This window comes from Diospyros lotus, chromosome 9 (genome assembly GCF_014633365.1).
Source record: "Diospyros lotus cultivar Yz01 chromosome 9, ASM1463336v1, whole genome shotgun sequence".
Taxonomy (NCBI): Eukaryota; Viridiplantae; Streptophyta; class Magnoliopsida; order Ericales; family Ebenaceae; genus Diospyros; species Diospyros lotus.
Genome location: NC_068346.1, coordinates 6936389 through 6961681, shown reverse-complemented (window position 1 = coordinate 6961681; position 25293 = coordinate 6936389). Strand labels below are relative to the sequence as shown.

The following is a 25293-nucleotide window of genomic DNA, read 5'->3' as shown; positions in this document are numbered from 1 at the left end:
CAAGTATTGGGAAGACAGATAACCAACTGTATCAGATTCTTGTTTTCTCCTTTTGGAGTTTGCAATTCCCCTGTTCTGTTCCAGTAGAGGAAATAGAACACCAAAGTCATATTACAGATTAAAAAACACAGTGAATGCAGCATATTTTGTTTCTAAACAAAAGGTAGAAATGATCATCAATCTTATGCTTACTATATACATGGATAGTCCCCCGAAAAAAGAAACTACACTGGAGTAAAAGGAGTCCTCCCACCCCAATTTTTGGGTGAGTGGGGGCATACATTAATTAAACAAATAACTGGTTACACATATCTTAGTATCTTTTACAACCTCAAAAGAAAACACTGAAAAACCTAAACTGTCCAAGAAAATTCACCATCAAGCTTCAAGGGCTTCTGCTTGTTCAGCATCAGGGTTTGGTTTATTTGACGCATTCGCCAATTGAGTACTCATTTTCGTTGCTTGTCTCAAAAATTTTCTACTAGGAGCCACTCAAATTGGTCTTCCCATACATAACTGTTATAAAACAGGTGCTCAAGAATAAAGTTTTGCACAGCAGATAAAGTCTAATATGCTTTGAACCGACAAATAAATAAATAAAAGAAGATAAGCAGCACAATATAGGGAAATGACATCTTATAGAACAAATTAGGCAAGCACGAGTAACTTCTCCAAAACATACCTTTCCTTCAAAAGCAGTGAGAGTAGCTTCAGCCTCATTGGAAATGGAGAATACAAATCCATACCCAACAGACCTTGGATTTTCATGAAATATAATTTTCGCAAAAACAACATTGGCATTATCAGAATTGAAAAACTCCTTAAGATCCTCATCTGTGATTTCGTATGAAAAATTTACAACAAACAAGTTGCGGATAGGCACGGACTTACGCTGCATGGCAGAAGAAGGTTTCTTTTTCCGTGGCCTCGCCCAATTAAGCTTAGGATGCGTTGTTTAGTTCACACTAGCAACTTCAAAATCTGAACAAAACCAAAGCTAAAGAAAGATTTTCCAAGGAATTTTTGAGTTTTCAAACAAACTAACCTTACACTTAGTAACTTACACTTAGTGAACCACTGCTTTTTACAATGTCGATTACTTCATAATGTTTGATGTTGACGAACTCACAACTTGTTGGCTTGTAGTTATTGTCGGAGATGCAAACATTTGTAATGAAGAAGCCTATATATGTATATATATCATGGGTTATGTTAACAAGTCTATTAGAAAAGTGTTCTCAATATAAAGACCTACAAGTTAAAATAGGTTATTAATACATCTAGAATTGATGTACCTCCTGTGACATTAAGAAATCATTTGAGAGGAATTCCTTTTGTTGAGACGTTGTAACATTCCACGGTTGAAACATGCCTTGAAGTGGTAAGCTTGCATGTGGATGTGTGTCTCTTAGATGCATCCATTGCCAACTATTATTGTTACAATATCCTTGTTGCGCCATTCCAAACACTCCCTACATAAATATAAGAGAAAAATATTGATCATTCACAAAAAATAGCGTAATTAAAAAGAGAATTAACAACAAACATTTCCTTTATAAAAATAAGATCGTTGTTTACTGCCTCTACAACATGATTAGAGTTTAAGGCTCGTCCAGTCATGACATGGCCTGCATCCCTATTACCTGTCATGCCATCTTCAAAAGACATCGTGTTATTTTTCTTTATCACAAACATAAATGAGTGTAAATGAATATATTAATGCAAGTATACAAGTAGGTTTGGTTAGCAACTGACCCATTACTTTTGGTGAATTATTCTTTCGTGATTTGCTTTCCAATGGACCTTTAATTCTTTTGCTAGATTGGCCTTTCAAGCGTCTTTTTGTTGGCTCTCTTAATTGTGCCTCCTGCTGCATGTTTGATACCGATTTATGATGTGTGTCGATTCGAATACTCTTGTTCACATCTTCATCGGAGGCTATAAAGGTGTCAATCTTTGCTTCTACTTCTACCAATAGTGATTTGCTTAATGAAAAAACATCAATACACCTTGAACCCTTGGACACAATTCTTTGTGAAATATGTGATAACTCACTATAATGAGCTGTTAGCATTGGATCGTTGTCATTTGGAATTATCTCTCCCATGGGATCACAAATAACTTCATATGTAGCTGCCCGTGTCCATCTTTTCAAATAGTATTCAGGAGGTAAACTTTTGAACTCTAAGTGGCAGAACAACTGCAATGCATGCGAACAAAGGATTCCATCGAACTTAAATTTTTTACATGTGCATGACATTGTTTGTTCCAAGTGGTTGTATGTAAGTGTGCAAATCCTTTTTCGACCTTCAATCTCTTTAGCTCTATAGGTATGAATAGTTCCATCATCATTCTCCAATTCCAATGACAAATCAATGGTTTGCTTAATACATTCTTGAAACCAGTAAAATATTTTTTTTGTATATTTTTTTGCTGCTTCACGCTCTACAGGCCAATTACAAATAAAATTAGGTGTTGTTTGTTGTGTTAAATGTTCAGCCTCCCTTTTTTTTTCACGGCGATTATCCATGGCCCTAGAGTATAGACTTACAAACTCCCGAAGAACAATTCTACCATGATTAAAATAATCCTTCAAAAACTTATTGATACTTTCACTTCTCTGTGAAGTAGTCATGCCAGCACAAAAGTGAGCATGACTGTACACTTGAGCCCATTTCTTTCTCAACTTATATGTTCTTTGCAACCACTCATTACCTCTTAGCCCATTATCTTCAAGCAATTTGTCCCAACTTTGTTCAAATTCTTCAACTGTTTCTGGATTGTAAATACAAGCTTTGAATTGTGGTGCAAATGTTTTATATCCATTATTACTCAAATTCTTTGCAGCATTTTGACATAAATGCCACAAGCACAATCCATGGTGGGCTTCAGGCAATACCGTATCAACAACACTTGATATAGCTGCAGACTGATCTGTAAATATGCTTTTCGGTTTTTTTCCTCCCATAGCCTCGAAGAAAGTAGTAAACAACCACATTACCGCATCAATTGTTTCACCATCTAGTAGACCGCACCCAAAAAGTGATGTTTGCCCATGATGGTTGATGCCAACAATTGGTGCACATAACATATCATAATTGTTTGTTCGAAATGTTGTATCGAAACATATCGCATCACCAAATATCCCATAATCTCGTCTCGATTTTGCATCACAAAAAAATACACCGCATATCTCACCATCTTCATGGGTTCGAAAAGAGTAAAAAAAATGTTTGTTTTCCCCTTTCTTTTGTTTGAAGTATTCAAGGAGACATTCGGCATCACCCATCTTGAAAAATTTAGCCCGTGTTCTTTGCAATAAATTGTTACAATCAGCTTTTGTGAAATTCAGGTTTTGGGCTCCACCAGCTTCTTCACACATGTAGGAGAAAATTTGTCCTTGTTTTATTCCAAAGGAACGCATTTTCTTCATAAGTTCAGCTTGTGAAAAATCGATTTTCCTTTGAGACCTCAAATAATGGGAATGCTGAAGTGGGACAAGATCATGAGTATGCTCCGATTTGAACTCAATTAGTCTATACTTATCGTCGGGAACCAGTTTAATCACAAATTTTGCCTTACAGTCAAATCGCCGAATATCTCTTTTTTTTTCAGGTGTCTTGATTTTTTTGGAAGTGCCCTCACATGAACAAACTAGTGCTTGCCGTTGGATTTTATTTTTGTCAGATCTATTCTTGTTTGTTCTTAATATCCTAACACTGAAGCCAACTCGCCTTGCATATGTATTATAGAAATCATATGCTTCTTTTGTTGTGTCAAATGTCATTCCAATTTTTGGATCTACCTCGCAATTTATATCCTCTTCAAACTGATCATTTGAAACCCCATATCCTTCATCAACTATAGGAGATTTCTCATCATCACTAAAATTCAAGTCTTGAATACTCATTCCCTCACAAGAACTAGTGATATTTGCATCCATCACTAAAATCCAAGTTTTTAACTATGACAAACTAGGCTGTATGTTTTAAACAAATGAAAGAAAATAAAATAGTGAGATAAACTACATTTGTGACTTTTTAGCACTTGATACTTAAAAGAATAGCACTTCCATAATCACAAACAATCATACAATGTTGTCAGTGCTAGTGAAAGAAGATTGATAACAGTCAACAAATGTTTGCAAAGAGAATAAGTTATGAATTTGATATTCAGATGAAACATACTAAGGCGATGTTCGGAAGCAGAAAGAGAGGGAGGGTAGATAACATAAGCCCATACAATGGTAATCGAATGATAAATAGAAATTAAGAGGATATAGTTTAGGTTTTGGGCAAGTTCCACATTCTTTCTTATTTCTTATAATCTTTAAAAGTTTAATTAAGTACTCTGCAACATACATTCAAGTCAGCATCTTGTTACCCATTACTTCATTATACATCTGAAAATTTTAAGGGTACATATATCATATTTCAAGAAAGAGTAAAAAATCATAATAACCACGAAATTTTTCAAACAAAAAATAATGGTTCAAGTTTAGCGGACAAAAGTATAAGTAGTAGTTTGAGCTATACATATAAGACAGTGGCTTCCATCTCCGAGAAATTGCTCCAATGAACATGAAAACTAAATATTCAGTAATATTCTACTGGTAAGCCAATTGAATCAATGTTCTTAACTGTAAACTTAAATATTGAATAGGACTTCGGAGATGCACGAAAGCAAATAGTTAAAAGAGAACAGGGAGACGTCGGAGCATTTCCAAACAAAAAACTAAAGTAACATTTACCTGAAGAAGGGCGAGAACAGAGAGACGCCGCTGCTGGGGGTACGCCGGAGGTCCGACGTCGGTGGTGATGCTGGTGAGGACGCCGGTGCTATTGCTGGGGAGCGGGAGAGTGAGTGAGAGAGAGAGACCCAGATGGAGGGAAGGGGGGCGGTAATATTTGGCTGCCTGGGAGGGTAAAATTTTGGGCGGTAATATTTCCCTGCCCTGCCCTCCGTCATCCTTAAGTCTAAAAATAACGAGGGTGACCATCACCCCCGTTTTTTAGGGTGAACAAAATCGCACTCCTCACTTCTCTCTCTCTCCTCCCTCTCAGGTTGACGCGTCCTTTTCTGTTACATTCCTTTTCCGTTACATTTGATCAAAATTTGTTATTTAAGTATATAAATGTAATAGTTGGATATTATCAATTAAATTGTGTTATTTGAGTGTGTAAATTTAGTACTTTAAAAAATAAATTTTATGTAATGTAATCAATTTTATATTATGAAATTTTGTTAATTTCATATTTTGTAATAAGATTGTTGCTGGCAACATAAAATTTCTTCTACTTTATATTTTATATCGTTGCTTGCAACACAAAAATTTTTCTACTTTTTTGAGATCTGGATCTTCCACTCAAATACTGGCCATCCACCAAATGTAATCGTAATAAGAAATAATTAACAATAATTAAAAGCATATCAAGTAAAGAGGAGAAACAAATTCAAGAGGAGAAAAATCGAATAAGCTGCAAAAATCAGGGGATAGTTGCCGGCGACAATGGGAAGTTCCAGAAGAAACGCTACCAGCGCCGCTGTTGGTGATAGTCGCCGGCGGCCCAAAAATGTCAGATTGTCGCCCGCGACAGTGAGGGTTTCGATTTCTGGGATGGTGGGTTCGTGCTTCAGTGAGAGAGAGAGAGAGAGAGAGAGAGAGAGAAAGATACATTGATTGCTGGCGCAGTAGAAGATGAAGGTAGCAGACGCAATGGAAGATGAGGCAAGTCTTCTGGGAGGGTGAGTTCTTGCGGCAGCTGAGAGAGAGATAAAAGAGAGAGAGTGCAGGCGGGTGAGAGTGAGAGAGACAGAGAGTATAAATGACCCAATTTCAAGAAAAAAGCAACATGGGTCTCTTTTATAATTTCGCGATATTTTCACATCCAAATTACCGCAATTTCTCGCTGTGCGTCAAACTGTGCGTCACTTTTGTGCGTACAAGTAGCATTACTCATGTAAAATACCTATGTGTCAAATAAATAAATGAAGCAAGGATTTTTTAGCCAAACAACACAGCCAATTTCAATATGAATCCGTCAAATGTCAGATCTCCTTCGCTGCATAGAAAGCATACAAAAGCAACGAATGACTAATGAACAGCAATACTCCAAACCCTAATCTAATTTACAGAAGCAACGAACGGATGGATATGGATTTAAACCCAGAATCAGCAAACGATGTGCCTACACAAATGAGTTTAAATGATAGTTTACTATTACAATTCCCCTAAAACCAAGCAAAGGAACTGGAAAAGCATGTGGATCCACCACTTTGTCCACCACCTCCATATCATTGGTGCTAGATCTTTTTGATGGGTTCTGCAAGTCACCCCTCCAAGAACAATTACACTTGCTTGGGTATTTTCCTATCGCTTGAACTCAAAATAACAACAGGCAATGGCGCTGGAAAAGTAGGATCCGCCAATTTGTCCACCGTCTTCACGTCATAGGTGCTAGATCTTTTGGATGGGTTCTCGTCGAGAACAACCACGCTTGCCTCTGAATCTTCCTCATTACTTGAGCTCAAAACAGAACTTCCAACTTTACCTCCTCACATCCTCCTCGTGGCTGTTTTCTGGGTTTATTCGGAAAATTCATTCTGCCTGAGAAAAAAAAAAAAAGGCCATTCAAAGAAAACCCACATAAAGAAGCTATAAACAAAGAGTGATGAGATGATAAAGCTTGAATTTTTTAACAAAAAGGCACCCATAGTGCATAAGACTCGTTGCTTTCTGAACATCACGGCGAACGACGAATGACCATAGGAGAGGAGAAGCCGCGTGAAAGAACGAGAAGACCAGAGAGAGAGAGAGAGGAGATGGAGGCAGCTTTATCGGTGGCAAACAGCGATGGAGGCGGATGCAACGGCGGCGAACGGTGACCAGAAGGAGCATAGCAGACGAGAGAGAGGGAGGGGGAGGGGGGGAAGAAGCTGGGTGGCCAGAGAGAGAGAGCAGGTGAGGAAGATGAAGCTGGGCGCGGTATTAATTTTGAGCTGAAAAATTAAGGGTAGATTTGTAATTTAAAAAGAGGGTAGATATGTAATTTTAACTGAGTTGTCAACCAAGTTGTCGGCCAAATTGGCCACCTAGCATTATCCTACCATATATTAACTTTATTTGACAACTAAATATTCTTAATCAAATATACTTGTCATCTTTGAATGTGCAAATATATATATATATATATATCCACATAATTTGGCATGTCAGGTTGGGGTTTCCACTATTGAATATACAAATATATCTTGTCATTGTTAGTTACCTACAAATAATGGTTCTCATTTTATTGGATAATGAAAATATTGGCTACCTACCCAATAATAATCCTTATATTATGAGATAATAATGGGATAATGGTTCTAATTTTAAAAAAATTATGGACAGTTATAATTTTGTTATCAGATTAAGGTAAAATGGAAAATAAATTTTAACTTTTTATTTTAAAATTTTGATTACTTGATGGACGTACGAGATTAAAGATAAATACAAATAAATTTCGTCCTCTTCCTATTCATGAAAGAGATATATATAAAATTTAGTTTTCCATCATTACAATAAGAGAATGGATAATTGAATAAGCACTTACTTGAAAATTGGGGGTTCCAGTGTAATCTTCAGGGAACTGTTTCCCATACTTTCTTGATCTTCCTGAATTTCCCTGGCAGAATCGGCCACAGAATGGTTGCAATAGCGTATCTCAATCAGTTGTAGTGTCGTTATGTATCCTATATCAGATGGGATCTGCCTGAGAGATGCACATCGAACCAACACTACCCGCGTAAGTCTGGGAAACTGACTACTACAGCCTTTCCAGCACTCAATGTCAAGAGATTCAAATTTCAAGAACTTGAGTTTAGGGAACTCTACTTCACCTGTCACCCAAAACAATCCACTACAGGCACCAGCTAACAATTTGAGAACCTCAAGTTTGGGTAGTAACTTGCCAAACCTTGATATTTCGTCCCAAACCAGATTAGTTCCATGCAAGCTTAGCCTTTTAAGGTTTCTGGGCAAGTTGTAACCTCTGAGATATACTGACTTACCAACTTTTGAAGTATTGAACAACTTCAGCTTCTGGAGGTGCTGTAGAAAGGTTAACCGAGGAAACGTGAGTGAATCTGCAGTTACTATTTTTCCCTGAATTCCCAGCTTTCTGAGATTTGGAGCCCTATTCAAGATGGACAGGCAATGGTCTGGATTTACCCATAAGAGAGTTTGTAGGCTATCCATTAAGGGAAGCGATGATTCCGGGAATTTCCGTAAGGGAGTTTTGACAGTTCCCTCCTGAAGAGTTTCCACACCTTGATCTATCACTTGTCCATCAAGAAGAACGTGCCTCAGCTTTTCCATTTTTTCTATGGGCAAAGTAAGAGATGTCCAAGTACCGAAAATGATCAGTGTCTCTAAATTACAGAGGTTGCAAATTGATGCTGGAAGCGAAGCCGTGAGGAGGGATAGTGCTAAGTACCTCAAGAAACCTAGTTGTTCTATCTCCTTGGGATATGAGTCAAGCTGAATGGAGCTTACATCCAACACCCTAAGAAGTTTGAGTCTCTGAAAAAGAAATGCAAGGGGTGGTAATCCAGCAGCATATCCACAGCCAATGCACAGGAATGAGTGGGGATCTAGGACAGAAGGGAGTCTATCGGTCTGGAGCTTTAATGAATCAATGCACAGACGACGCGGACATGAAGAAGATGAGGAACCTTCTGGTACACCTGAAATTTGTCGGAGAAAATTCTCTTCCTTAGCTTTTTCGAGGCAAAATCCACGCAACAAACCGTGGATACTGCAGGTTTTGGTGCGACCTTCATATCCCCTTTTGGAAACCATTATAAGGCTTCTATAAATTAAATTCATCAAGTACTCTTCCGCCACATCCTCCAATTTTTTCTCTCTGGTCTTCTGAATAAATCCCTCAGCAATCCATAACCAAATCAACTTCCTTACAGGAATTTGGGAGTCCTCTGGAAATGCTCCAAAATACAGAAAACAGGGTTTCAAGTGACGGGGCAAGTGGTTGTAACTCAGTGTAAAGATTTTCGTACATAATTCTAGATTACCACCCATCCATTGCTTCATGATTTTCTCTACTTCTTCCCACCGATCTTTCCTTTTCTCTTCATTTGCAAGAATTCCAGCAACCATGATGATTGCCAGTGGGAGTCCCCCACACTTCTTGGCTATTTGCATCCCTATTTCCATTAGTTCAAAAGGGCAGGTTCCGCTTTGAAATACCTTTAGTTGGAACAATTCCCAACTTTCATCATCAGTTAAAAATGGTAGGGTAAGAGAAAAGCTAACAGGTTGGGCACAAGCCACAGCTTCATGCCGACTGGTGAACAAAATTCTACTTTCATTTCTGTCATTTGGCAAACATTGTTTCAAATCAACCCAGACCCTACCGTCCCATGCATCATCCATCACAATGAAATATTTCCTTTGTTTTAAGCGTTTGCGCAGCTCGTCACCTAATTTCTCTTCGCTCATTTGATTGATTTCATTTGCATGGTCACTAACACAACTTAAAAGTCCAAGCAACAAATCCCTCTTTTGGTACTCTTGAGAAACATTTATCCATGCACGGAGAGAGAAATGATAGACAACCAGCGGATCATTATATACTTTTTTAGCTAGAGTGGTCTTACCCTGTCCAGCCATCCCATGAATCAAAATTACCTGCAGCTCCTTTGGACCTCTAGTAAGTTTTTCTCTAATGGTCATTTCTTCATCTTTAAAGCCCACAACTATTTCTTCTGGCAATGCAGAGGCATTTACTCTCAATGAATCTCTATTGCAAACATTTTCAATTTGTATGGCCCCCAAGTCATGAATAATTTTATCATAATTTTTCAACTCTGTCTCAATGGCCTCGATCTCTTGTTTGAGAAGGTCAAGGTTTAATGGGAGTTCTTTGAGCTTGGAAACAACCTCATCAGCAGCGATGACGCCATTATACGTCATTGTACTTTCCCCTTCCCTTGACCGTGCGGAGATGCATGGGGCGATCCTCTTTTTTACCACATTTTCCACTTCTCGAATTCGTATTTCCAGTGATTTCACCTTTTCATTCTGATAAAACCCCTCCTCCTGTTCCTTAAAGAAGGTTCTCAGCAGTCCCAGCTTATCGTAAAGAGTCGCAATTAGATCCTTAACTTCATCTTCTATGGACAGATAATTACCGCTGCTTTTTAACGCATCCAGCGTCTCCATCACAAAATTTATTCCAGTTTCAGCCATATCTCCCTCTTTCTTATGTTTTCTAAGAAGAATGATAGAAAGGGGAACTCTGTGTCTCAGTTGCGAATTACTGAATTACATGTGACAAGGCATTACACGGCGAAGTTATTCATAGAGGAGGACACCAGTTGGATTTTTGACAAACATCTTATCGACAAAGCAAAAATACGTAAGAGTAATGAAAAGAAACATTCATCAATTCCAGCAAACCCGTATGATTGCTACGACAACAGACATTAGTCTATAGATATATAAACCAGGATCTAGCAGCTCAAAGTCCAGATTTCACTCTCAACCAAAACGAGCGACAAACACGTAACAGCAAAATACAGTAAAACAGAAGGCACGAGCGACAATTCTTTCTAATAGTTTCAGTTAGAAAATGGAAAGGGACGGTACCGGAAGATGAAGATATCTACCCAATAATCTAACTTTGGAATGAAGTTGAACGGTGGGACGACTGCTCGCACCTCGCCGCTGGAGAAGACTCGACTGTGAAGTCTAACACCCATGGAAATCGAGCATAATAATTGAATGTTTCAGGGAAAATTACAAGAAGACCCATGCACTTTAAGCTTATCTTACCGACACCCAGCAACCACTTTTCTCAGTGGTCAAATATTCTATTGAATCCCGAATTTCTATCAGGTCTCAAAACACGGTACTATTACTGTAGTGGGATTTCTTCAATTTATTCTCTAATGTGAGGGAAAGATTTTTGTGTTGAGCTTTGTTTGTTTGGGTCTGAGAGTTTAGTGGAAATTTGAACAAAATTATGATCCCTTGATTTTTATCTTCTTTTTGAATGGTTTTTCATGAAAATTTTAGTAGTCATTTTCTGTATATGGCTGTGTGATTTTAACATTATAATAGGAATCCTTTAATGACGATTTGCTTTAGAAGGAAAAAGAGATTTTGGGTGCTTTTTGTTGCGTGCTTGTGCTTTGCTTTATTTTTATAACATTTTATAAAATTGAGCCAATTTCAACCGGGCTTAACATTCTGTAGGAGGAGGACTCCATTGGAATTGAATCATCTTCGAAGAAAGGGAAAAAGTTACAAGCAATTCAAGCAAGCGAAAAAAAGGAGAAAATGCGAGCGAACCAATTTATTTTTAACATAGGTAACTAAGAAACGCATCCCTGGCCTTGCCATTTGGATCACATCAAAGAGAATAACGAACACAAAAAGGCTGCGGGCATTGGTTGAGAAAGCATACAACAAGATTCATAACTAATGGATCCCTGTTGCGTGTTCTTTCCTTCTGTTGCATTCTATGCTTTCTTTCTTTTTCGTTCTCATTCAGCAACAATCTTCAAATGCCGTTCCAGTGAGTGAACTTTTAGGGGCTTTTGCTACATGAGAAATTTTAATATTTTTAAGAATATTAGATTGAGAATCTGTATTCCCATATTTGATACAATTTTTTTATAAAAAGAATCATGAGAAATAGGATTACTGGGAATAATTTTTAAGCAACTTTCTCACAAAAATATTTTCATAGAGAGTTGGGAATCCAAGTTTTCCATGGAGTTAGAAATATTTTTAACAAATAAAAAAATTAAAACACCCCTTACCTTTTTATAACCACATACAAACATATTATATATATATTATATATGTGTAATATATTTATATTATTTATTATAAAATATTATATATGTTAAAGTGGATATTCATACAAACATATATATTATATATATACATGCATATATATACATAATGTGTAAAAAAATAATATTTTGAAAAAAGATATTGTGAGTCCCAATATTTTATATAGTAGAAGAAATTTATCATTTTTAAATAAAAAATTAAATAAGGGTAATTTTGAAAAAATAACATAAATTTCCAAGAATATTACATTTAAACCAAACATAGGAATGTAAGATTCTCAAAAAAAAATACTCAACATTCCTGAAAATGTTTAAATCTATCTAAACATAAAATTGTATAAATCCTGAGAATCAAAGATTTTCAAAAGCATTCCCAAGAATCATGAATCCCAAAAATTTAAATCCCAGAAATTTAAAAACTTTTTCCATACCAAACACCCCCTTAATGCTGATTATTCTGCTAATCAGATGCATCTTGCTTACAACTCTAGTCCATGCTACAAAGCCTTAAGCCTTACCTGAATCCCACGCCTAGGGTGAACTGTCAAAACATGGAGGGTAGATCAGGCACAGAGTGAACGCGAAGCGTTACAAGATTATCGACAGAGCAATTTTAGCCCCATTCATTGCAAACTTCATGCCTACACAGCTTCTTCGCCCCAATTCGAATGGTAAGTACACTATTGAGTTGTTGCCGATAACATTAGCAATTGCTCCCGCAAATCTTTCTGGCTTGAAACGATACACATCTTCTCCACAAACTTGAGGATTATGATTGATGCCAATATTGGAATGATTAAGTTTAAATTGGCTGGGAGAATAAGTGTTCCTAGTCTGACATCTCCGAACTTTTATTATGATATTAATGGCAGGAGAATATGATCTTAGAGACTCGTTGATTATCATGTTCATCTGCACAAAGCCAACGTAATCATTGATTTGTAGCTGTTTTGGTCGTAGGAAAAAACTTAGATACAATATATAAAGGCTTGGGGAAGAAAAGACTAGATAAAAATGATATTGAAGAACTGGAATTTATGCAGTACACTCCACGTAGATGGATAAAGACTTAATATATTAATGTTATTCATTGATGAAACTTATGTTAGGGATACAAAGAGTATATATATAAAACTTCACTAGAATAATCCGCCTAATACAGAAATAACCCACAGATACAAGAATATCAATTCTAACCCGCTACAGTACAAGAAACGTAAATTACAATATCTAACTACTATTATAACAATTGATATTATTGGCAACAGGAGCTTATAACCAGCAACAACAAATGAACAATAATAGAGATTACCAGACTAAAACAGCAGAGCGGAGAAGACGGTTGAACATCAACGCTCGCAACTGAAATGTCAAGGAATCAGGAACAATCTTCTGGAACGTGGAAGAGGCAGGAACAGAAATAGGTCGAGTCGAGCTTTGCGCTGTCCTGAAGACAGTTAGCGCCCTGTACCGGCAGCAAGCAAACTATGGCGACTGTCTCAGCAAGATGAAACGACCTCTCCGGTGAACAGCAGCTACGAACAACAGGAGATGGCAGAACTCAAGACGAGCTTGATTTCAGTGATGAAAAACTCGAGAAAAAACAAGCTCTTCTAATACTCAAAGAAGAAAACTCTATATGAGAGACAATACTTGAGAAGAGAGAACAATCTTGAATGCTTGTGTGGAAATGAAGAACTTCACACCAATATATATAGGCACCCACCAAACTTGGAGACTAAGCCAATCAAGAAGTGCTTGGAGACCAAGTATTTCTAGAAGAACTTGGGGGCCAAGTTGTTCTAGAACATCTTGGGGACCAAGCAAGAAAGAAAATAAAATTAAAAATAAAAACCACACACACACACATCCAACAATCCCCCACATGAGTGTGTGTGCACTAAAATCATACAAAACGACATAGATTCACTGAGAGCAAATAGACAAGGTATGCATCAACAAAGTGTCTTTTGGACTTGAACCTTCCTTAATGAATGTCTATCGAATTTACCAAAGAAATAGTGAGACTAGCTCTTGAACTATCATTCTGAAGGTAAATCGAGACAATAGACATCACACACAACATGTCTTAACCCACTGAGTTCTATACAATTGTGTCCATTTTGGTCCTGGACAACATCTTGGATTTCATGAGAGCTCTAGAGAACCCAAGCCATTGAACAGTTCTCATAGAAGCGACCCCACTTCTACTCTCACATAGGGAAGCATTGACTAAGAGTACCCTGTCACTACTCCTCTTATACCAAGATATCAACCTTCCCTTTAACGTCGACAAGACACACTCTTCAATTTCTAAGACATGGGGAGAAACTAAAAGTTTCATAGTGTGTTAACTATGACTTATTCCAGCCAGTTGGCCAATTTAACCTAGATCTTGGGATCTCCAGTCAACTAGGTTTGGTTACCACCAGAAAAGTCATTTTAAAGGCTTTAACCCCATTCCCATCGATGTAAATTTGACTTGCTCACGAGTCACTCCTTTCGTCAAAGGATCAGCTAGATTTTCTTTCGATTTTACATAATCAATGGAAATTATTCCATTTGTGAGCAACTCTCTGACAGTGTTATGCCTGCGCCTAATGTGTCTTGACTTTCCATTGTAGACATTGTTCTTAGCCCTCATTGAGGCAGCTAAGTTCTCACAATATATGCAAATGGCGTTAACAGCCTTTGGCCATAATGGAATGTCTTCGAGGAAATGGCGAAGCCACTCAGCTTCTTCGCCTGCTTTGTCTAGAGCTATAAACTCAGACTCCATGGTTGACCGTGCTATACACATCTGCTTTGAAGACTTCCACGACACAGCAGCACTACCTAGAGTGAACACATACCCACTGGTTGATTTAGTCTCTAAGCTATCGAAAATCCAATTAGCATCACTAAATCCTTCCAGTACATGTGGATATTTTGTATATTGCAATCTATAGTCCAGGGTGTACTTCAAGTACCCTGACCAATGCACCCCAATGGTCATGCCCAGGATTGCTCGTGTATCTCGCTAGTCTACCTACGGAGTAGGCGATGTCAGGTCTAGTACAATTCATGATGTACATCAGACTCCCAATACCTCTAGCATATTCTAGAGAGGATACACCTTCATCATGATTTTTCTTCAACTTTGAATTTGGATCAAACGAAGTAACTGCTGGTTTACTCTCGAAGTGACCAAATCTTCTCAACACTTTCTCTATGTAATGTGACTGAGAAAGAGCATACCCTTCAAAATTCCTTATTATTCGAATTCCAAGAATGACATTAGCAAGACCAAGGTCTTTCATGTCAAAGTGCGAGTTCAACATTTGTTTTGTGGACTGTATGACACTTCGATTCGTGCCCATTATCAACATGTCATCCACATACAGGCATACAATAACACATTCTTGGTTTATGATTTTCACATAAACACATTTATCACACTCATTTATCTTAAATCCATTTGATAACATTGTGTGATCAAACTTCTCATGCCATTGTTTAGGCGCTTGTTTCAATCCATACAGAGACTTTACTAGTTTACAAACTTTCATTTCATGTCCCTTTACAACAAACCCTTCAGGTTGTTCCATGTAGACTTCTTCTTCTAAATCTCCATTCAGGAATGCTGTTTTTACATCCATTTGATGTATCTCCAAATTATATAACGCTGCAATAGCAATTAGCATCCTGATAGACGTGATTCTCGTCACTGGAGAATACGTGTCAAAGAAGTCTTGTCCTTCTTTTTGATGATAGCCTTTAGCTACCAACCGAGCTTTGTACTTATCAATAGTACCATCAGCTTTTAATTTCTTTCTGAGAATCCATCTGCACCCAATTGGTTTACACCCAGATGGCAAATTGACCAATACCCAAGTATTGTTTTGCAAGATGGAATCCATTTCACTATTAATAGCCTATTTCCAATAAGGAGCATCAGGAGATGACATTGCATCACCATATGTTTGCGGCTCATCTTCTAACACAAAGGTTAGGAAATCTGGGCTAAAAGAAGAGGCCTTCCTTGCCCTTTTGCTTCTTCGAGGCTTGATGTCAATTTCCTGCCCATCTTGGCCTTTTGAAGAACTTGTTTCATGAGTTCTCTTGGAACCACTTGCACTGGGTTTATCTCCCTTAAAGGGGAAGATGTTTTCAAAGAACTCCACTTCTATAGATTCCAGAATCGTATTGACATTAATGTCAGGAATTTCTGACTTAGTCACCAGGAACCTATAGGTAGCACTATGCGAGGCATAGCCTATAAAGACACAATCAATAGTTTTTTGACCAGGTTTAATCCTTTTAGGTAAAGGAACCTGCACCTTGGCCAAACACCCCCACACTTTCAGGATTTTATAGGAGGGTTGTCTATTATTCCACACTTCATAAGGCGACTTGCCAGACTTCTTATGTGGAATTCTATTTAATATAAAATTTGCAGTAAGTAATGCTTCACCTCACAAATTATGGGGTAGACCCAAACTATTTAACATGCAATTTATCATGTCCTTCAAAGTTCAGTTCTTCCTTTCAGCTACACCATTTTGTTGTGGTGTATAAGGTGTTGTTGTCTGATGGATTATACCATGAGATTCACAAAACTCAGACAGAGCTGATGATTCATATTCACCACCCCTATCTGATCTGAGCACCTTAATTTTCTTTCCCAGTTGATTTTCAACTTCTGCCTTGAATGTTTTAAAAACATCAAAGGTCTCATCTTTACTGCGTAGTAAATATACATAGCAATATTTACTGCAGTCATCGATAAATGTGACAAAATAATCTCTAGTGGGGTTACTTTTCATGTCAAAAACATCACTGTGAATTAGGTCAAGTAATTCACTATTCCTTTCCACATATGGAAACGGCTTTCTTGTAAACTTTGATTCAACACAAACTTCGCATTTGTGTCCCTTATCAATGTTAAAACTAGGTAATAACCCTAGATTAACCATTCTTTAGAGGGAAGAATAATTGACATGTCTTAATCTTGAATGCCAAACATCACACGACTCAACAATATAAGCAGAAGAGTCATTCTTATTAATCTTCTTAGGCACTTGGGCCTGTACATTTAACTTGAACATGCCCTCATCTAGATATCCCCAACCCACATACATTCCCCCCTTGGTAAGAGTAAATTTATCATATTCAAAAACGAGTTTAAACCCATTTTTGTTCAGCAGTGTTCCAGACACCAGATTCTTACGAATCTCAGGCACATGCCAGACATCTGTGAGGGTCAGGATCTTCCCAGATGTCCACTTTAGCAGTACCTTGCCTTTGCCTTCCACAGTCGAGGCTGTGGCATTTACCATATACACCTTTTCAGTGCCATCCATCTTCTCATAAGTTGAGAACAAGGATCTATCCTTGCAAATGTGCCTTGAAGCACCCATATCGATCCACCAGCCTTTGGCATTATCAACCATGCAGACTTCAGTGATGACTGCAACGAGCTCATCATCTTCCACCATATTGGCATAAGAAGGCTTAAGCTTGCGCTGGTTGCTACCAGAGCTCTGACCCTTCTTATGTCTGCAATCCACAGCCCTATGGCCTGTCTTACCACATACCCAGCAGGTGCCTTGAATGCGTTTGTTGGCAGCGGTCTTCTTCGGTCCCAATGACCCGGTTACTTTCTTGCTTTGCTGCTTCTTAGGCTAAGATTTGAGAGCCTCAGCTAAGTAAGCCTTAGCTTCATATCTATCTGAGACTTTATCTCCTTTGCGGTTGTCTTCTTCAATTCGAAGACGAAGAGCCAGATCTTCCATAGACAGCTCCTTGCGCTTGTGCTTGAAATAGTTTTTGAAATCCTTCCATGAAGGCGGCAGCTTCTCAATCACAGCGGCAACTTGGAATGGTTCATTGATAACCAATCCCTCGCTATGCAAATCACTAATGATGATTTGCAGTTCCTCCATCTGGTTGACTACCAATTTGGTATCAACCATCTTGTAATCCAGGAACTTACCCACCAAAAATTTCTTGGTGCCAGCATCCTCAAACTTATATTTCTTTTCCAAGGTCTCCCACAATTGCTTGGAAGTAGCATACGCTGTGTAGTAAACATTATACAGCGGGTCGGCCAAGCCACTCAGAATATAATTTTTACAAAGGAAATCTAAGTGCATCCATGCTTCCCTTGCAGCCACAGTTTCTGTGGTTATATTCTCCTCTGAGACAATGGGGCAATCCTCTTTGAGGATGTGGGCTAGATTCAGCGTGGTCAGATAGAATAACATCTTATGTTGCCACCTTTTAAAATCTTCACCATTAAATGGTGGTGGCTTCTCAACATGTGGGGTTGGCTTGGCCACGGCAGAACCGAGCCCTTGCATAGTAGCTGTTGCAGAAACAACGGCAGTTGGCGGGCGAAAACCCGAGACAGCAACCGGGGGCGGGTTTGAACCCGAGGCAACTCTGGCAGCAGCGACACCGGAACCATCAGTAGGAATATGGGCATCCATCTTTTCTAAACTCTCTTACTAACTGTCTTCAGATTGTTAGGGATACAGAGAGTATATATATAAAACTTCACTAGAATAATCCGCCTAATACAGAAATAACCCACAGATACAAGAATATCAATTCTTACCCGCTACAGTACAAGAAACGTAAATTACAATATCTAACTACTATTATAACAATTGATATTATTGGCAATAGGAGCTTATAACCAGCAACAACAAATGAACAATAATAGAGATTACCAGACTAAAACAGCAGAGCGGAGAAGACGGTTGAACATCAACGCTCGCAACTGAAATGTCAAGGAATCAGGAACAATCTTCTGGAACGTGGAAGAGGCAGGAACAGAAATAGGTCGAGTTGCGCTTTGCGCTGTCCTAAAGACAGTTAGCGCCCTGCACCGGCAGCAAGCAGACTACGGCAACTGTCTCAGTAGGATGAAACGACCTCTCCGGTGAATGGCAGCCACGAACAACCGGAGCTGGCAGAACTCAAGACGGGCTTGATTTCAGTGATGAAAAACTCGAGAAAAAACAAGCTCTTCTAATACTCAAAGAAGAAAACTCTATATGAGAGACAATACTTGAGAAGAGAGAACAATCTTGAAAGCTTGTGTGGAAATGGAGAACTTCACACCAATATATATAGGCACCCACCAAACTTGGAGACCAAGCCAATCAAGAAGTGCTTGGAGACCAAGTATTTCTAAAAGAACTTGGGGGCCAAGTTGTTCTAGAACATCTTGGGGACCAAGCAAGAAAGAAAATAAAATTAAAAATAAAAACCACACACACACACATCCAACAACTTATAGTCTGTACCATTTTCATTCTTGCAAAACTTTCTCCATTAGGTTGTTGTTGGACAAATAAATCGGTCACTTACTCTCTCTATCTTTCTTACCAATCTGTGTGGTAAGTGAACAACCCCAGGAAAAGGAAGAGTTGAAAATGAAAACAAAATTCTCCAAAAACAAATTTTGGATTTTAAAGACTTTCTTGAGAAACTAGTTGAAGGGAAAAGAAAACTAGAAATGATTTTAGGGAGTCAAAGGAATACTGGTGAGAAAAGATGGATCCACTTTGATCCATTTCAAAATAGAATTGGGAAAACTACTTTTGCTAAAGCCTCAACCTCAAAGAATCTATTCAAAGTTCCTACATCTAGAACCAAAGTTGTTTTCTATTATTATGAGAAACATAGGTATTCCATAAACAAATGTTTTATAAGAAATAACCCCACAAAATATAAGCAAATTTGGGTTCCAAATGATGTGATCTATGTTAACATTAATGGAACCAAAAAGGTTTGGATACCAAAAGGTACAACTTGATTGGCTTGCTTGTAGGTAATATTGATGTCTTATCAAGAAAGCAGCATATGGTATATGGATAGTGGTTACTCCAAACACATGACCAAGAACAAAAGCTATTCAATTCCCTTACATTCAAGAACGGTGACAACAATATTGTCTATGGAGATAACTCCCATGGTAAAATCCTTGGTGTATCACTTTTCCTAATTTTTTATTAGAGAATGTGTTTCTAGTTGAAGGCCTAAAGCATAATTTGCTTAACATAAACCAATTATGTGATAAAAGGTCACAAAAGTGTGTTTTGAGTCAAATGTGTGTTGAGTTATTTACTTAAAATTGAATAAATCAAAATTAGTTGAAAAGAGGCTTAGGCATTGTATATGTTGTATACTTGGAGATTTCATCCGTAAGCATGGGAAAATGTCTTATTACAGCCATATATATCACATAATTCATGGTCGTGGCATAATAAATCAGGACATGCTAGCATGAGCACTATTTCAAAATTATCTAAAAACGATCTTGTTAAAGGGTTTCCTAAGATTAAATATGAAAAAGATCATTTATGTGATACATGCATGAAAGCGAAATAGATGAGGGAATTATTTGAACCTAAAAATGAAGACCCAAAGCCTAAGTAGAAAACAATATATACTCGTAATAGTTGATGCCTACTTTGGGTTACTTGCGTAATGTTTATCCCTTCTAAAAAAGAAACTTTTAAGTCTTTTGAAAAGTTTTGTAAAAGAATATAAAATGAGAAAGATTTTACTATTTTCAAAATTAGAAGTGATCATGGGAGAGAATTCAAAAATATGAAATCTCAAACTATTTTGTGAGGAAAATGGTTTTGATCATGATTTTTAGGTTGTAAGAATGCTTCAACAAAATTATGTGGTTGAGAGAAAAAAATAAATCTTTGCAAGAAATGCCAAGAATTATACTTTTAGAAAAGAACCTTCCTAAATACTTTTGGGCCGAGCCGGTCAATACTTTTTGCTACATTTTAAATAGGCTTTTTATAAGACATATGTTAAAGAAAACCCCTTATGAACTTTACAAAGATAAAAGGTCAAATATTTCATATTTTCGTACTTTTGGAAGTAAATGTTTTATCTTAAACAATGAGAAAGATGTCTTAGGCAAATTTGATGCTAAAAATGATTAAGGCATTTTCCTTAGATATTCTTCAAAGAGCAAAGCCTATATTGTTTTTAATAAAAAAAAAATTAATTTTTGAAGAATCAATCCATTTAGTGGTTGATGATTCTAATCTTCCATTAGCAAAATCTTGTGAAGATATTGATGATGTAAATGAACAAATTCTTGAAAAACTATCTTTAGAAAACAAAGAAGATACATCCTTAAGAGAAAATCATCTTCAAAAGAATGATATAGTTAAGAAGATGACTATGATGAGACTTATGCCCTTGTAGCTAGACTATAAGCTATTAGAATGATTTTGGCTTTTGCATGTTATAAGAATTTTAAGTTTCTTGAAATGGATGTCAAACCCGCATTTCTAAATAATTTCATAAATGAAGAAGTTTATATAGAATAACCTCCTAGCTTTAAAAATCCCTACTTTTCCAATCATGTCTTTAAACTTACTAAAGCCTTATATGGATTGAAACAAGACCCTAGAACTTGATGCAAGAGGCTAAGTTCTTATTAGAAAAATATTTTAAAAGAGAAAAAATTAATACTACAGTTATTATTAAAAATCATGATCAAGATATGTTAATAGTTCAAATTTATGTCGATGATATAATATTTGGAGTATCAAATGAATCCCTTTCTGATGAGTTTGCTAAACTAATACAAGGGGTATTTGAAATGAGTATGATGAGAGAATTAAAATATTTACTTAGATTACAAATTAGGCAAAATCATGAAGAAATTTATATAAGTTAACAAAAATATCTTAAAGACACTAAAAGATTCAATATGCATGAGTGTAAAACAATATCAACTCCTATGAGTAGTTCTCTATCCTTGAGTAAAGATGAAATAGGAAGACCAATGGATAATAAGTTAAATAAAAGCATGATAGTCCTTCTTGTACTTAACCACATCTAAGCTGGACATAATGTTCAGTGTATGTCCTTGCATTAGATTTCAATTTAATCATAAAGAATCTCATCTTATTATAGTGAAAAGAATATTTAGATATCTAAAATCATCTTTTAGTCTCAGATTATTCTTTTCTAAATTAAATAATTTTGATTTAATTGCATACACGGATGTGGATGTGGATTATGATAGATGTAAAGTTAATAGAAAAAACACTAGTGGGTCTTGTCAACTTTTACGAAATTTATTGATGTCTTGGTTTAGTAAAAAACAACAAACTATTGCATTATCATCTACCGAAGCCGAGTATATGGCTATAGGAAACTATTGTGCACAAGTTTTGTGGATCAAACACCAATTAGAAGATTATGAAATTTAATTAAATCATATCCCTATAAGATGCGATAATATTAGTGTTATACCTCAAATAAAAAAAATTAGTTTTCCGTGTTAGAACCAAACCATCAAACATATTGAAATTGATCATCATTTCATTAGGGATCATGTTCAAAAGGGTGAAATTTTTCTTGAATTTATTGATATTAACCATCAAGTTGCACATATTTTCACCAAAGTCTTGGACAAAAGTAAACTTGAACACCTTTGAAGCAAACTTGGCTTGGTATGTCCATAGATTTATACTTAAGCTTTTGTTGATAAAATATTTGCTTTACATGCATTCTATATGAATTATATGATACATGCTTTACATGGAAGTTTTTATGCAATGATTGTGCATTATCTTTTTAGAAATCAAAAAAACTATCAACCATTTTTCACAAGATTTCAAAATAATTTGTTCTAAATAAAACTATCAATTGTTTCTTAACTCTAGAAAATGGTCGACCAATTTTATTGAAAACGTGATTTTAAAAACCCTCAACTCTTCATTCCCTACACTTTCTTCTCCAGATATGTCAACAACTAATCCAGGAAACTTTAAGGCTACTACTTCAAATTCGATCAATTTTTTGTCCATTTTTCAGCCATCCATACAACTCTTCCAAAACTGCACAAATCTCACACTCGAAAAACCTCGATCGAAGCCCCAATCCAATGAATCAACGCACATTTAGAGGGCGTTTAGTGATCGCAAACAACTAGACATATACTCTAATAAGCTTGCAAGTTGGGAATTGGGATGTTCTATTGGGGAGGTATATCGATATCCCATTTTTGGAATCCATTAGATCTCCATACCTTCACATTTTTTATGAGTTTGGATGGTGGAATTTTATAAATAAGTCAACCAATATAGATGCAATTAAAGTCTTCTATTCCAATGCGAGTAACATGTACAATGAGAAGAAACCTGAAATAAGGTTTAGAACAAATGTGTTAGGTTATCAATTTGAAATAAACACTTCCCCTATTCTTAATAGGTTTGGAATTCTTAAGGGTGGAACAACATATACATCTTGAACATTTAATGTGTTAGAGGCTACCAAAATCTTATTTGAGGATGAAACATTGACTAAATTTGTGGTGACACCACAAAATTGTCTATACATCATTGACTTCTTCATTTCATTCGTTCCCAAGTCTTAGTGCTAAGAAAAAAAAATTACTCAAGTAACCAAAGAAGACAATTGGCTTATGTACATGATGATCACCCGATAATAGTTTGATTTATATCTTCATATTATCCATCAGATGATCAATGCATTTAGATGATCAATATCTGCATAAGCATGGCATATAGTGTTATTTTTGGATGTCATAGTAGATGATTTGGGTGAAGTAAAGAAGTTTTTCACAAATCCATCCTAACACCTAAACCGAGCAACCTTGGTATGTATGGGATTTAGGGAGGATGATACTAGGTATTCGACTAGGTCTAGGAAGAGAAAAACTCATTCATCGTCTTCATCATGAAACTTTAAGATCGATGAGATAGATTACGCCATTGCTTCGCCTGATACGATAGGACCTTCCACTCACGATCAATCATCCTCTAGTGTCATCATTACTGACATTGAGATTCTATTTCATGGCTTGGCAAATGTCAAGAGTGAGGTGATGTCACTTAGGAACGAGATGATCTCCAGGATGACTCATCTTTACAAGTGACATGGCTGAACTGAAGACTCTTTTCCTTACACTCCAACTTGTTTATCCTTGCCAATCTCCTTATCCCCTTCCTTCCATTCAGCCATGAGTCTTTATTTTCCATAAATGTGTAGGCATCTTTATTTTGGCATGTGATGCCTTATTTTGTTTTGGATTTGGATTTTGATGATGTTTCATAGTTAGCTTTGATTTGGTTAAAGTCTTAATCTTGATATGTGAAATGCCTTGTTTAATATCATATGATAAAATATTCCTCATGTCTCTTTTAATTTAGTTTACAATTTCGCTTGCAAATGATCTCATTAAATAGGGAATATTGCATTGAGGGGGAGTATTTGTTTTCAAACTATATTTTTGATTTATGACAAAAACAAGGAGAAACGTTTAACCTTATTAAAATTTTGTCATCATCAAAAAGAAAAAGATTGTTGGTTTGATTTTGATGAGGTTTTGATAATGAGTATCTTAACACAAAATTTTAATAAGTGTTACTTAAATGAATGATTTTGAAATAAATACTTTCTCAAACTATTTTGAATTCTTCTTGAAAATGGTTACGATCTTGTCTTAAAATCAATTAAATTGTGGGGATTATGAAATATTGTCAAAGTTCTTAAAAAGAAAAGAAAGTAGCTCTGAAATAGAAAAAAAAAGTTATTTAAACATTAAATCTAGTGACGATGTTGACTGATCCTTTAGAAATATCGACTACTTCCAAAAACAAGTAAACCCGATTTAGTACATACCTTCTAGATTAATGTTCCACGACTAATTTGTCTATTGATTTTTAAATTTGAAAAACTTTCAACTAATTTTTTAAAATTTTGAAATAAACTATTAACCATTTCTGTCAAGAAATTTATTAACGGCTATTTTTCTATAGTTTGAAACTTACAAGTTTGAATTTCAACAACTATATTAAATGAAGAGAGACCAAAATCTATATATACCCAAATATTTAAAGTTCAAAATAAGAGAGAACAAGAAATTTGAGAAGGAAAAATTGCTGAATTTTTCAGATTTCAAAAACTAAACTATTTTATTAAGCTTACATTGTTTACATTACTATTCTCTCTCACAAGTCATGGTTTATTTTCTGTAAAATATTATTTTCAATCTTGTTATTTTTAAATTTTAGAGAGATTTCTATTATTGAGAGTTGCATTTTTCATTCTATTAATCTTGTAATTGAAGTTTTCTAGCAGATTGCTAGAAGGCCAGCGTGGATTGTTAGTAGTTGTATTTATTCAAATAATTTCTAGTAGATTTGGAAATCTTTGGTGAAAAGCTAGAGTAGTGGATGTACACTGAGGATAGGTGAACCATTCTTAAAAAAAAAAAAAAATCTTCTATAAATAAGACATGTATAAAATAAACCAAAATCAAAGGCATCTACATCAAAAAAACATAGGCATACCCCAGTGCACAACGATTGCAAAAAATTGATCACACTAAACTCAGAATCCCAAAAAATAGAGACAGGATCTAAAACAAAATATACATCA

The 25293-nt window shown here is 36.2% G+C and overlaps 2 protein-coding genes and 1 long non-coding RNA gene across 4 annotated transcripts; all 3 read right to left on the bottom strand.

Moving 5' to 3' along the window:
- Positions 1-233: 233 nt before the first annotated feature.
- LOC127810486 (uncharacterized) lies at positions 234-2289 on the bottom strand. 2 transcript variants are annotated; one of them, XR_008025459.1, is made up of 3 exons: positions 1296-2289; positions 683-1183; positions 234-516 (listed from the first exon to the last, which is right to left on the bottom strand). It is a non-coding gene; the product is annotated as an uncharacterized LOC127810486 (long non-coding RNA). The 2 variants fall into 2 exon arrangements; XR_008025460.1 differs by having other exon boundaries at positions 234-981; positions 1065-1183.
- A 323-nt stretch (positions 2290-2612) lies between these two features.
- Positions 2613-3943, bottom strand: LOC127809226 (protein FAR1-RELATED SEQUENCE 5-like). The gene is made up of 2 exons (XM_052347990.1): positions 2716-3943; positions 2613-2620 (listed from the first exon to the last, which is right to left on the bottom strand). The coding sequence occupies exons 1-2, from the start codon at positions 3941-3943 to the stop codon at positions 2613-2615; spliced, it is 1236 nt and encodes a 411-aa protein (XP_052203950.1).
- Positions 3944-6142: 2199 nt separating this feature from the next.
- On the bottom strand, positions 6143-10803 carry LOC127810354 (putative late blight resistance protein homolog R1B-17). Its single transcript, XM_052349785.1, has 2 exons — positions 7593-10803; positions 6143-6607 (listed from the first exon to the last, which is right to left on the bottom strand). Exons 1-2 carry the CDS (start codon positions 10244-10246, stop codon positions 6586-6588), a joined length of 2676 nt encoding a protein of 891 aa, XP_052205745.1. The 5' UTR covers positions 10247-10803; the 3' UTR covers positions 6143-6585.
- Between the last annotated feature and the right edge of the window lie 14490 nt (positions 10804-25293).

Coding starts and splice junctions, on each gene's coding strand:
- LOC127809226 (XM_052347990.1), bottom strand. CDS start 3,943: ATGGATGCAAATATCACTAGTTCTTGTGAGGGAATGAGTATTCAAGAC.
- LOC127810354 (XM_052349785.1), bottom strand. CDS start 10,246: ATGGCTGAAACTGGAATAAATTTTGTGATGGAGACGCTGGATGCGTTA. Junction 6,608..7,592: donor CTGGAACCCCCAATTTTCAA/GTAAGTGCTTAT, acceptor TTTTTTTCTCAG/GCAGAATGAATTTTCCGAAT.